Source organism: Glycine max, chromosome 19 (genome assembly GCF_000004515.6).
Source record: "Glycine max cultivar Williams 82 chromosome 19, Glycine_max_v4.0, whole genome shotgun sequence".
Taxonomy (NCBI): domain Eukaryota; kingdom Viridiplantae; phylum Streptophyta; class Magnoliopsida; order Fabales; family Fabaceae; genus Glycine; species Glycine max.
The window spans coordinates 39,310,149-39,321,966 of record NC_038255.2 but is presented as its reverse complement, the minus strand read 5'-3'; the positions used below and the strand labels follow the sequence as shown (position 1 = coordinate 39,321,966).

The following is an 11,818-nucleotide window of genomic DNA, read 5'->3' as shown; positions in this document are numbered from 1 at the left end:
TAGGACATCTAAGTTGTCTGCTAGTTTTTCAAGTTTTTTAATTCATTCCTGCTTGTATTTACTCCCATATTTTTAATGAAATGATACGAGTCTTTTGCAGTAAAAAATATATAAGATAAGGTACGCTTAAAAACAAAGAAGCACCTGGCCGAGTTATCAAGTCATCAGACGAAGTTGATGGAAATTTGGATGATATTTTGCACCCCGTTTACGATTATTCGCATAAAAAGTAAAATACTGTGTTTGATCAGGCTAAATGTACCCCCTTTGTATACAAAATGGCAGCAAAATGAACGATCATTAGGCAGTGCAAATGACTAAATTTAAGAAGCATCATAATAACGTTCTGGAGAACCCTAGGAAATGTTTGAGCTTCAAATTAAATTTAAGAAAAAAAAGTGTCAAGGATATATATACAGCTCAGAAACACTTGCCAAGAAATTCGGCTACTAATACATTAGCATAAGAATGCAAAACTAAATCATGCTGGTTTATAGAATGTGAATGGCATTTGACTCCAGCCTTGCATTAATTGCCCCGGCAATAGCTCCAGTATCCAAGTGATAATAAATTTTATAGCATATGCACTGAAGCAGGTCCAAACACAACGACTCATAGTTGAATCAGTCATCACTAGTTGACAAAAAAAAACGTTCATCAGTGCTCATTGCTCAACAAGAAGCATTATGATCATATTTAAAATACAAGCAGCAATACTAGAGTCAATTTTCCAAAATAATCACAAATACAGAAAAGAAAATGCAGTTTTGATCATGTGGAATAATAGTTGGATTGACATTAATACTACCACATGCAGTCAATTGATTGGAATAATAGTTGGATTGACATTCTGGATGATATAATCAAAAACCCATTTTCAGTGAAACAACCAAAATAATACTTTCATTTTATCTTTATTCCATTCACTGACTTAATTCTTGTACGAGACACACGTTAATTTCATTACTACCACTGGCTATTCAAACTAAAACATAAGTACACCCACTACCATATGTGTGAAAGAACCTAAGCATAAAAATGGCTTATAAAAATTTGGGATGGAATATATAAAATTGAAGGATACCACATATGTTGCTGAATTTCCTATGAATCTGTTAACTGCTAATGCCAAATTATGATGAGCCATCAAACAGTTGTCCAATGCTTGCACATTTTAAATGAGTATAATAAAAGATTTCTCCAAGGATTCGGCAACATGATTACTAACCTTTCAATGTTGCAGCATTAGATGATAAACAAAACAATTCAATGATGAAGATCACAGAAGATGGAAACTCCCAGACCTATTGTAAGGACACATACTTTATAAAGTTATAGATATGTATTGGATTTAACATCACAGACATTAAGACAGGCACCGGACGTGATCAACAGTAAAACTAAAAGAACCAACTTAGATTTCTTCATTGTAAATATTACCATCATGGCAATAAAAAAAATCTTGAAGTAACTTGAAATCATGAGTGCAAGCAAAAGGTCAATGCACCTGCATAGACGAATAATTTAAGCTGAAGTGATCATCATGGTCCAAAAACACCAAACTGATGTGGTAGAAATATATAAAAATAATGAAGAAACCCCTAAAAAATGCTTCCATAAAATTAAAATGAGAAAAAATTGTCCCATATTCTATCATGCATCATCTTTTCCCATCCCATTAATTACAAAGTTAAAAAAATAATACTTGATATCATAACATTAAGCATATCAGCCTGTCTTAATCTATTACAAGTCAGTTTTACAGCAGTCCAGTGGCAGCAGTCCTGAGCTTAGGAAGTTATTTCAGTTGGAACCATTTGAGTGGCTATATAAGCTACATTTGTACTCTTGTTATTAATGCAACCAGTTTCTTCTTTTTACCAAACTACTTCTAAATCTCTCTCAGAATCATTAAATATTCACAAAGCAACAATGTCTCTAAACTCATACTCATAATAGACAAGACTCTAGAAGCAATTCTCCTCATCATATCTGAATACAAACTATTAGACTATACCTACTCTGATGGGTTATTTTCTTTTCTTGGTGTAATTACTGACAGCTGTCAGTACAGCTGTAGACAGCTGTTGTAACTAACTAACTACAGTAGTTAGTTAGTTACAAAGTTAGAACAGTTATGTTAGTTGGGCTCTATATAATCTGAGCATGTAACCTTTCTATACTGGGTTTTGATAATAATATCTTCCTCACTCTCAATCTATCTCTCATATTCTATTAGAAACACACACACCCAAAAAAAAAATTCTTTAATTCAAAATTGTGATAGATTCATGAAATTCCTAATGGAAAATTTTGGTACTCAATGTTTCTTCCAATTGCTAAAATAACAAATAGATTTTACTTTTTTCGGTTTAATTAAATGGAAAGTGTGTTTACTAATTGTCCTTTATTCATTACAAGTATGACAAATAAATAAAAATTTATACCTGGTGATGGTGATTGATACATGGAAAAGCATCATAACCATAAAGAAGAAAGTTAAAAGAAACATCAAGTTCCCAAATAAAACATCCATCAGCACCTGCCAATGAAAGCCATAAAACATTCATCATACTTGGCAAAAAAATCTAGACCAAGTAATTTGAGAAAGAGGGTGATTTTAATATAGATATCTGAACCTTCCAGCATATTGATACTGATGGAGAGACACTCATTGATGAATCCAATTTTCCCTTGCTGCTTTCCAAGATCAAACATCTGTCTTCAACAAATGGTAAAGTCCTCATATGTGATATATGATTTCGTAAAAGTAAACCAAAAGCTAGAATTGAAGACTTTATGCTCCTAAAGCATTAAAAAAGAATAATATCTACAAAAGAATGCATACAATATTCAAAAAAAAGGAAAATGACAGCCAATTTCCAGAGTAGTCCCTGCAAAGTTATGAACAAGTATCTGCTTGTTAGTGTTGGAAAAGGTAAAAATGATCGAGTATGGAGTACAAGTAAAAAATTGAAGATAAGAATCTCATTATTCTGAGCATTACATGCCATATGTTAAAACGAATTTTATCAGCATGAGTTATTAAAATCATTATTCTGTGAATACTCATTTAGAAAATGCACTCTCACATAGATCCATGCATATTATTCAAGTAAATTTTACCTGATTATAAAACCAAAACAAACATCTCACATGCATTGATAGGGCCAAAATGCAAGTAGCAACTGAAATATATCAATTTGTTTATTAAATATCCAAAAATCTATTGGTGAGATATTTTTCATATAAAATTTAAGAATCCCCAAAAGTAACAAGGTAAATCCTGTTGGAGATTCTAATTATCCAGTCCAAAACTCAAAATGCTTCATGTTTGTTAGTATTATCAAACAATAAAATTACAACTGCATCATTTAATAAAATACTAATGTCAGCAATGAAGCTAACTGAAATAATGAGATTGCCATTTTTTTTAAAGGAAAGTCATAATTGCAATACTCATAACTGTAAAAAACAATTTAGTGTTCATTAATGATACATAAAAACAACAACACCCACAATGATGTAATTATACAGGAAGGTAGTGCAGGAGGAATAATGGAGGAGCTTAACCATACCTGGAACTTCATTGTTTCTTGATTGATGACATTGTGAAGGAGATGTCTATAGGCCTTGGGCTTGTGAAGTATCAAATCTATCGCAAGAATCTGCAAAGGGAAGGGGAAACAGGGTAATCTCAAAACAAAAACTAAGAGGTTTCAACTTATAAACCAGTGGCATAAGGGAGTACTAGGCACCATGATTTCACATTCAATGTATTCGTCTGCCACAGCCTTGCAATTCTCCTATGACACAAAAGGATCTCAAAATCAGTTCATGAACTGGGAAATGCAAAACAAAATAAAATGAACAATCTTGAATATCATATTTTTTTAAAATATAAAAAAAGACCTACACATTTCATCAAGCGAATGTTGCCTGGAGAATACTGCACGTAAAGTGTTTTGACAGGACACCCACACTGAATGCATCTGTAACCCATTGGTGATGAATTTATAATTCAGATTCAATCAAAATAGCTCCTTCATAACTGCCAGCATCCAGGAAACGCCTAACTTCTATAAACAGAGACGAAGGCACCTCAGATGTGAAACCCCCGACAAGGAGACAAGAAAATTAAGATGGGTATGTATTAAAATTTAAAAGTTAGGGTGATGCATTTTTCTTTCAAGAAAGGTTAATTAAGTTGCAAATTAACTCTCAGAACAGTGAAACAAAAATGCATGCACAAGGTCAAGTACACCAATACAATTGAAAAGTCTCCACTATGATAACAAATTCATACTACATGCATCATCACGATTTACTCAGCCCCTAAGTAAAGAAACAAACTCAGGTTCCTTATCTATGAATAACCCAACAAAAGAGAACTCATGAAGTGCAAAATCTCAACCACTAAACACTAAACACTAAACAGAAAAACAACCTAATCCCCCTTTTGTTCACATAACAGACACGAGCTTTTATAAAACACAAAATAACTCCAGCAGTAACAGAGATGATCAAACACACATAACCACGGATTTGAACAGAATGTCGAATCCAAATTCAATGCATACTGTAGTATGAAATTAAGATGTCAAGCGAATTTCGTGTGAAGGTAAGCTTAACCGCACAGAATTTCATCATGCCGGAATGTTAATCAACAGTAGGTTACAATTCCGAATAAGACCAACAATGTATACAAATTCGTGTTTCTGTTTCAAAAATACGAGGAATTTGAAAAACTATAAAAAAAAAAAAAAAAAAAAAAAAACCTAAATTGAAGAGAAATTGCAAGCAAATTGTATGATCTAGAAATGAAGGTAATATTATTGAATTTTACTACCTACGACATTACAAACACTGAAAGAAAATGAATGAATCAGCAGAGTGCAAGTTTACCTCAAATAAACACAATCATATGAGAAGCAATGAATTCAAATTGTGTCATAGATAGCGAAGCGGAAGAAAAACCCAACTTCTGAGTTCTGAACTCTGAACTCGAAAATCCTTTCAGAATTCGCAGGGTGTCTTGCTTGGTCCTGAAACTTGAATTGGGCTTGGTTTGGGCTTTTTATTTGAAATATAACATCTCCTTTTTTTAAAAAAAATGGCTTCTCTGTCCCTCCTTTTGCTTTTTTTTAATATATATATATAAAATCACAGCCGAAATAATTTTTTTAATATATAATCATCACTGTAAAATTAAAATATTAATAATAGAATAACTAAAAAAATTAAGGTTTAATTACCCATTTGGTCCCTATAGTTTCCAAACTTATCCAATTTAGTCCGTAACTTTTTTTTTAGTTCCTGTAGTTTACCTTTTAATTTCCAATAAATTCCTACAGTTAAAACTCCCTCTCCATTTTCAATTCATGTCAATCTCAATCACTCAAAACTAATTGTGATTTGCTTCAACCAAGCGTTGATCCATGTTGTCCATTGTTGCAACCAACTGAAAACTAGTGTTCTTCTTTAAGAGAGAATGAAGGCAGGTTAAGGTTAAGGTTGATTTATTACAAAACCCAGAGCTCATCAAGGTTGATTTATTGCGAGTGTGGAAGGAGGTTAAGGTTGTTTATGTCATGAACTGAAAGGAATTTGGGACAGATTTTGCACATGTGCGGTGCGAGGTGTCGTGTGGTGCAAGGTGCGGTGCGAGGTGCGGTGTGAGCTGCGAGGTGCGGTACCAGGTGCGATGTGAAAACACACCTGAAGTGAGAGTTCTGAGTGGACTTTGACAAATTTTCTAACGGTATTAAACAATTTTAACGGTAGGGACCTATTGAAATTAAAAGGTAAAATACATGGATTAAAAAAATCACTTATTAACTATAGGAACTAAATTGGATAAGTTTGAAAACTATGTGGACCAAATGACTAATTAAACCAAAAATTAACATCAAACTTCTTACTTGAATTAGTTAATTATATTGTCATAATCTTATAAAATGTGTTGTGATCACCTGATTTACAAATTTTTAATTCCTTTATGTTTGGTATAAATACACAATATGCATCAAGTACTGTGGGTGTTACAATATTAGCATGTTTAATCACACGTTAGTGAATATGATACTTCGTGTCACATGTTTGCATTTTCATAACCAACGCTTGCATTTCTTTTTTTTAACCTCTTTTTTCATGTCAAGGGCATCAAAACACACAAAAACTGCTCTTTTTTCATGTCTAACGGTAATGGACATGTCATCAAACATCATGTAATAAAAATAATTTATTGTGATTTTCACATCCTTAGGTGCAAAAATCACTAGAATAGATATAATTTATTCTAACAATGCATTTTTTAAAAAGAAAAATATTTATTGTTTTGATGGATTAAAATTGATTTTGAATTAAATTAATCTTAATTAAAATTTAATTTTAAAATGAAGTGGTTTATGTTTTTTTTTTTTAAAAAAGCAAATTACTACCTAGAATTCAATATAAGAGTTTCAATCTAACACAAAAAAAAAACTAACTAAAATTATTTCAACTTAATCAATTTTAAATCTATAAGTAACTTTTAAATAAATTCAAACACTCACTTGAAAGAACCAGCTACATGCTAATAATGTTAAGGTTGGTTCAACTAATTGTTTTGTTTGAAGTAGCTTATTAGTTAGTCAAAAGAGTTTATAATTTTAATAATATATTTCAAACTCTAACCTTCATAAAAATTTGACAAAAAAATCTATTATATTGCATTTTAAACCAGCGTTTAGTAGATTGGTACAATATTGCAAGAGACCTGATAACGTCTAACGACACGTTCAACAATCAACTGTGACCTAACTTAGAGCAGCAATCAAATTCTGATCTAATGGCCTAATGGGAAATGACCAAAAAAATGAAAGGAAGAGAAGGAACATGGGAATGAGGCAAGAAATATATCTTCATTCAGGTCAAGTGGATGTATTCATCCACATTGGATTTATATTCTTGTGTCTGTTTCAACTTGTAACCAATTTCTTCACAGCGAAGAAAAAAATTTGTATATTGAAAATAATAGAAAAACGTACAATGGAGAACACTCATTTTCTTTTGTAGAAAAAAGCATTATCCTTGCTTACGGTAAAATCATCGAGGGAACAAGCCCTAATATTGGAATCCCAACTCATGCCTCACCATTTACTAGAAACCAGTAATAATCTCCAATCATAGCTCGAAAAAGTCATTCTGGAAGATGCACAAAAATTGTAAAACTATAATAGTCCTCCCTTCCATATAACTGCATTAGTTCAGCTTGGAAAAGTTGAGCATGTCCAAAGAGCAAGACTCCAATCCTTCCTTACACAATTTCATTGTTGGCAGTGGACCAGCTTGGAGAATTCGGGCAGAATACAAGTCCTAGAACAATGACAAAAATATAGGAGGCATCCCTTATGCATAAAATGACGCAAAAATGATTACATGGGGCTTATGTCTATCCGGCCTTTGTGGAGTTGAAAAGCTGGAGTGATCCAGCTTCCACAGCTGCATTGTATGCCTGACCAATTGAAGTATCCCAAACGGGCATCACAATGTGCACAGGACAGTTTTCCCTCCATTGCACCTTCCTCAACTGAGTTACAAGAGATATCAGTAAAAAAAAACTGTCATTCCTATGCATATTTACAAGAGATATCACCAAACAACCTTGCGTGCATGAATGCGTGTGTGTGTGTGTGACCATTCTACTCAAATGTACTCCCCCACATTCTAGCTGGTTTAATAAAAGTATTTTAATCAAAGAGGATTTTTTTGTCATAATAATTGATGCAATTGAATTTTTTTAAAAATATGTGTACATTACTTTAAACATCAGACAAACTGAAATGTAGGGAGCAGTCAAGAAAAAACAATTCAGTAAATGTTCCAAAAGAGGCAATAAAAAAGTGGTAACACACTTCAAATTTCAAAATATTATAGAAGACCATTCTTGATCTCTTGTACAAAATTATAGGAACATTCTGCACAAAAAGTGAAGCATAAATTCACAGTTCGTTGGAAAATTAGAGACATTATAATATTGTAGTTGAATGTTTTCTTACCAGCTTTCATCCACCGTAGAGGCTCAATAAATATGGATGAACACTCAAATTCATCAGATTTGTTGAAAGGGTTGCCACCTCTCCGTTTGTGGAACTCAAAGGCTCTCTCACCCTCACCAGGAACATGGTCTATGACATGTTCTTGCAATGCAACAAGTCGTCGACACTTCTTACAGCGATATGTAGGCCTACGATTATTTCCTACTTTAGTAGTTTCTTCTGCCTCTGAAGAAACTTCAACAGGCATACCAGGATCTGCACCAAGTTTAGAACTGTCTATCCTCAACCCTGAGAAATGATTCTCATCTGAAAAAAGAGACATTTCTTTCCTCAGATGACATAATTATCTCATTTTCAATGCTCATAATTATGCTCACAAAAAGATTGACATGAGCAAAAAATAAGCATAAGCATAATACCAGAACAGCAGCTAGTAGGAAAAAGTTAAGTTGAAAATCAGAAACAACTACCTAGGTAAGAAGCTTGATACATGAAAATACAGAGAGATAAAGAAACAATGAGAATAAGCACTTAATTTTCTTGGTCAAAAGTTGTTTCGGTATAGAATTTGGGGGAGGGGAAGCAACTCTGACATCTAACCCATGATTCCTATTTTCTAAAAATTTATAATGGGCATGGTACGCATGGACGCATGGCACCTCTATAAATAGAGAGAACATGGTAAAGTGATAGATGGGTACTAAATTAATTACATATCATCGTGAGAAACGATAACCAAAATTTTTCACTTCTTCAAAGTGATTAATACTGCCAAATGACAACCAACTAATTTAAGGTGGAGGTAGTTTTTAAAGAATGGAAATTGTTTTACAGACAAAAGTCTAAGTTGGAAAAATAACATAAAGCCACTAAGCCAGCCGTGGCCCGAGAAAACAAATTGATTGGTTAAATAATCTGGCAGCAATCACTCACAACACAAGTATGCCATGTAAATAAACAAGATATTTGACCTTGTCTTCAATATTCCGCATAAGCTCCAAAAAGAGACATAAAGTTAACATATGAAAAATAAAGATAACAATATTCCAGTGATGACATGCGACAAAGTAAGAGGGGTATATCATACACCCCAAAATAATTTAGACCCACCTATATTTTCTCACATCGGTAGTGTTATAACAAATCATTACTGTCTCTCAATTATGTGCCATAGCACCATGAAACTAAGAAGAATGATAAGATGTACCACAAGTCCTCTACAACAAAAAAGCCTGTGGGATGAAGCCATACATAGTAATTTTAGACGAAAGCGCTTGTATATAGGGCTGGAGTGATCAACCTTAAAACCCATCCCCTCGAACATTTTCAACTAAGATTGGAGAGAAAAAAAAAACAATGTCATAATTCTGATTGGTAATTAAAAATTTAAAAAAAAAAGTTAAAAAAGATATCTGCACCACAATACAAAGAGACCTTCCACAACACACCTGCTCTAAAAAACCATCATTGGGACAAACAAATTCACAGCTCTGCCTCAACGATTCAAGGGCATCTGCAGTACAGGAAAATACATAAAAAAAAAAAAAACGGAAACATATTAGTTCCAGATATAGATAATTCAATTTACTTCACTTCTAAAAATAAAACAAAAGCTACTAAGTCCATTTTGAAAAAAGATACGCATATCAACATTTAACACCGACACTGAAATAATGATGTAAATATGCTAAGCACCATTGAGACAATCTGGTAGTACATCTCAGTTTGCGGACGTAAAACCACGTAGTAGTACTTAAAATAGCTTATACAGAAAATTTTCAAGAAATTCTTTTCAACTTATTTTAATAAGGTTTAATTACTCATTTGGTTCTTATATCTTTACAAATTTTAAGTTTTAGTCCTACACTTAAATTACTCTATCAGTCCCTACAAATACTCTTTTTAATCCATTTTAGTCCCACCATCCAAAATTATAGGGACTAAAAAAAATTAAAAAGTGCATGTTTAGCGACTAAATCGAGTTCAAAAGTATGTGTGTAAGGGCTAAAAGAAGTAGTTTCTAGGCATAAGAACTGAAAATAAAGATTGTGCAAGTAAAGGGATGAAATGACTTTTAATAAACTACACAGGTATAGGGATGAAAACTTATAAGCTTGCCGATATGATCAAACTAGCTTATAAGCTAGTCAAAGTAGGTTATAAGCTCCAAGAGTGACTTATCAAACAAGGGTGTGCAAAAAAAATCTAACCAAACCAATCTAAAACTGAATCGAACCACTTTGGAAAAACCAAACTGTTTTGAAGAAAAAACTGAACCGAACCACTTTATGAAAACGGTTCGGTTAATCAAACCATTTTTAAAAAGAAATTCAGTTCGTTCAGTTCTTTAGAAAAACTTATCCATATATGGATAACTGAATTGAACCGAACCACACCCAAAAGAACCGAACTTTTAAAAAAAATCTAAATCAATCCACTATACAAAAGCAGTTCGGAACCGAACTACTTTTATAAAGTGGATCGAAAATGGATCAGTTCGGATTTAAAAAAAAAATCAATTTTGGCACAGCCCTAGCTCAAAGCTTATCACAATAAGCTTTTTTTCGAGCTTATTTCACTCAGCTTCAAGGTAAAGCTTATAAACAAGCTTTTTATTGAACAAGTCTCAGAACACACTCTAAAAAAGTAGTCACACCTTCTACAGATAGACGTTCGGTTCTCATCAAATACGCCGTAATAACCGCCGCACTGCATCAAACACACGCAAAACCCTCAACACTCGGAAAAAAAACAGCAACAACAACAACAATAAAATAAAATAAAAATATCCAACTCAATTTCAAATAGAACCTTCTGGAAACTCCGGCAAAACAGTGAACGAGAACGGAACCTTCCTTCCGACCGCGATCAATGAAATCGATGCAGGCTTCCAAGTAATCGAGCAGGTCCTCCTTCTCGGTGTCTCTGAGAGGCACGGCCATGCGCACGAGCTTGAGGTCGCGGCCGGCGTACTCGAGAGAGTAGAGGAGCTTCTCCGGCGGGAGCGCCGATTTGGCGGCGGCGTCCGCCGCGTGGACTTTGGTGATCTCCTTGGCGGGGATGGAGAGAGTGGTTTTCCATTCGGAGAAGAAGGAGATGGAGGCGGAGCTGAGGACGGAGAGGATGTGTGTCACGCTCTGGACGGCGCCGTTTTCGAGAATCTCCGCCGCGTCGCCGATGTTCCCGATCGAAAGGTTCTCGCGGACCGTGTAAGGCATCACAGGGAAGTTGAAAATGAAATTCAAATTCAAATCGAAATTCAAATTCGATTCGGTTTGGAAATTGGAGTGTAAGTCTCTGATGATGAGAAACGAAAGAGAAGTTGGAAATTAGGGAATCGAAGGAAGACGAGTAGAAAGGTTGAAATATATAAGTAGTGACGGCTTGTTGGGACCCGCGTGTCTTTATTAATTTCCGGGTTATTTTAGTCAATTTTTGCATGATAACTAATTATTTTATAAGAAAAATAATTAAATTTAGTTATATTAAAAATTATGATAAAAATATAATATAAATTATTCATATATTTAATGTCACTAACTAAAGTATTTTTAAAAAAATGAAAATTAATTAAAAGGATCATGTTGTAACAAAGGGACCATCATATATAATTAATTAGAAAAATATTCGATTCGTCTTATTGTTGTGTAACAAGAAAAAAATTATCTAAAAATAATAGTTAAGTTAGTTTTTTAATATAATATTAATTATTTTTTTCTACTCATATTTTTTATAATATTAATGGTGACAAAAAAGTTAATAAATGAATTAATAATGAT

At 33.3% G+C, this 11,818-nt stretch overlaps 2 protein-coding genes across 5 annotated transcripts; both read right to left on the bottom strand.

The window, feature by feature from the left end:
- Positions 1–384: 384 nt before the first annotated feature.
- LOC100813416 (protein ARV 2) lies at positions 385–5,064 on the bottom strand. Of its 4 annotated transcripts, none has more exons than XM_003553334.5 (10): positions 4,906–5,064; positions 3,917–4,079; positions 3,759–3,806; positions 3,579–3,668; positions 2,849–2,894; positions 2,640–2,722; positions 2,448–2,542; positions 1,441–1,507; positions 1,229–1,304; positions 385–633 (listed from the first exon to the last, which is right to left on the bottom strand). In XM_003553334.5, exons 2-10 carry the CDS (start codon positions 4,001–4,003, stop codon positions 482–484), a joined length of 744 nt encoding a protein of 247 aa, XP_003553382.1. In that variant the 5' UTR covers positions 4,004–4,079; positions 4,906–5,064; the 3' UTR covers positions 385–481. The 4 variants fall into 4 exon arrangements, with proteins under 4 accessions (XP_003553382.1, XP_014627620.1, XP_006604321.1 ...); XM_014772134.3 differs by having other exon boundaries at positions 3,917–3,992; positions 4,906–5,056; XM_006604258.4 differs by having other exon boundaries at positions 3,917–4,101; positions 4,906–5,054.
- Positions 5,065–6,883: 1,819 nt separating this feature from the next.
- Positions 6,884–11,390, bottom strand: LOC100804683 (dual specificity protein phosphatase 12). The gene is made up of 6 exons (XM_003554071.5): positions 10,851–11,390; positions 10,696–10,748; positions 9,488–9,552; positions 9,291–9,369; positions 8,040–8,345; positions 6,884–7,570 (listed from the first exon to the last, which is right to left on the bottom strand). Exons 1-6 carry the CDS (start codon positions 11,255–11,257, stop codon positions 7,416–7,418), a joined length of 1,065 nt encoding a protein of 354 aa, XP_003554119.1. The 5' UTR covers positions 11,258–11,390; the 3' UTR covers positions 6,884–7,415.
- Between the last annotated feature and the right edge of the window lie 428 nt (positions 11,391–11,818).

What these genes read in the sequence shown, in the direction of transcription:
- LOC100804683 (XM_003554071.5), bottom strand. Translation starts at nt 11,257, where the DNA reads ATGCCTTACACGGTCCGCGAGAACCTTTCGATCGGGAACATCGGCGAC. An exon ending in CGAACGTCTATCTGTAGAAG is followed by an intron (nt 9,553 to 10,695) that starts GTGTGACTACTT and finishes CCTGTACTGCAG; the next exon opens with ATGCCCTTGAATCGTTGAGG. An exon ending in ATGATGGTTTTTTAGAGCAG is followed by an intron (nt 9,370 to 9,487) that starts GTGTGTTGTGGA and finishes CTCCAATCTTAG; the next exon opens with TTGAAAATGTTCGAGGGGAT.
- LOC100813416 (XM_003553334.5), bottom strand. Translation starts at nt 4,003, where the DNA reads ATGGGTTACAGATGCATTCAGTGTGGGTGTCCTGTCAAAACACTTTAC. An exon ending in AAGAAACAATGAAGTTCCAG is followed by an intron (nt 2,895 to 3,578) that starts GTATGGTTAAGC and finishes ATAACTTTGCAG; the next exon opens with GGACTACTCTGGAAATTGGC. An exon ending in TAATGCTGCAACATTGAAAG is followed by an intron (nt 634 to 1,228) that starts GTTAGTAATCAT and finishes TTTGTCAACTAG; the next exon opens with TGATGACTGATTCAACTATG.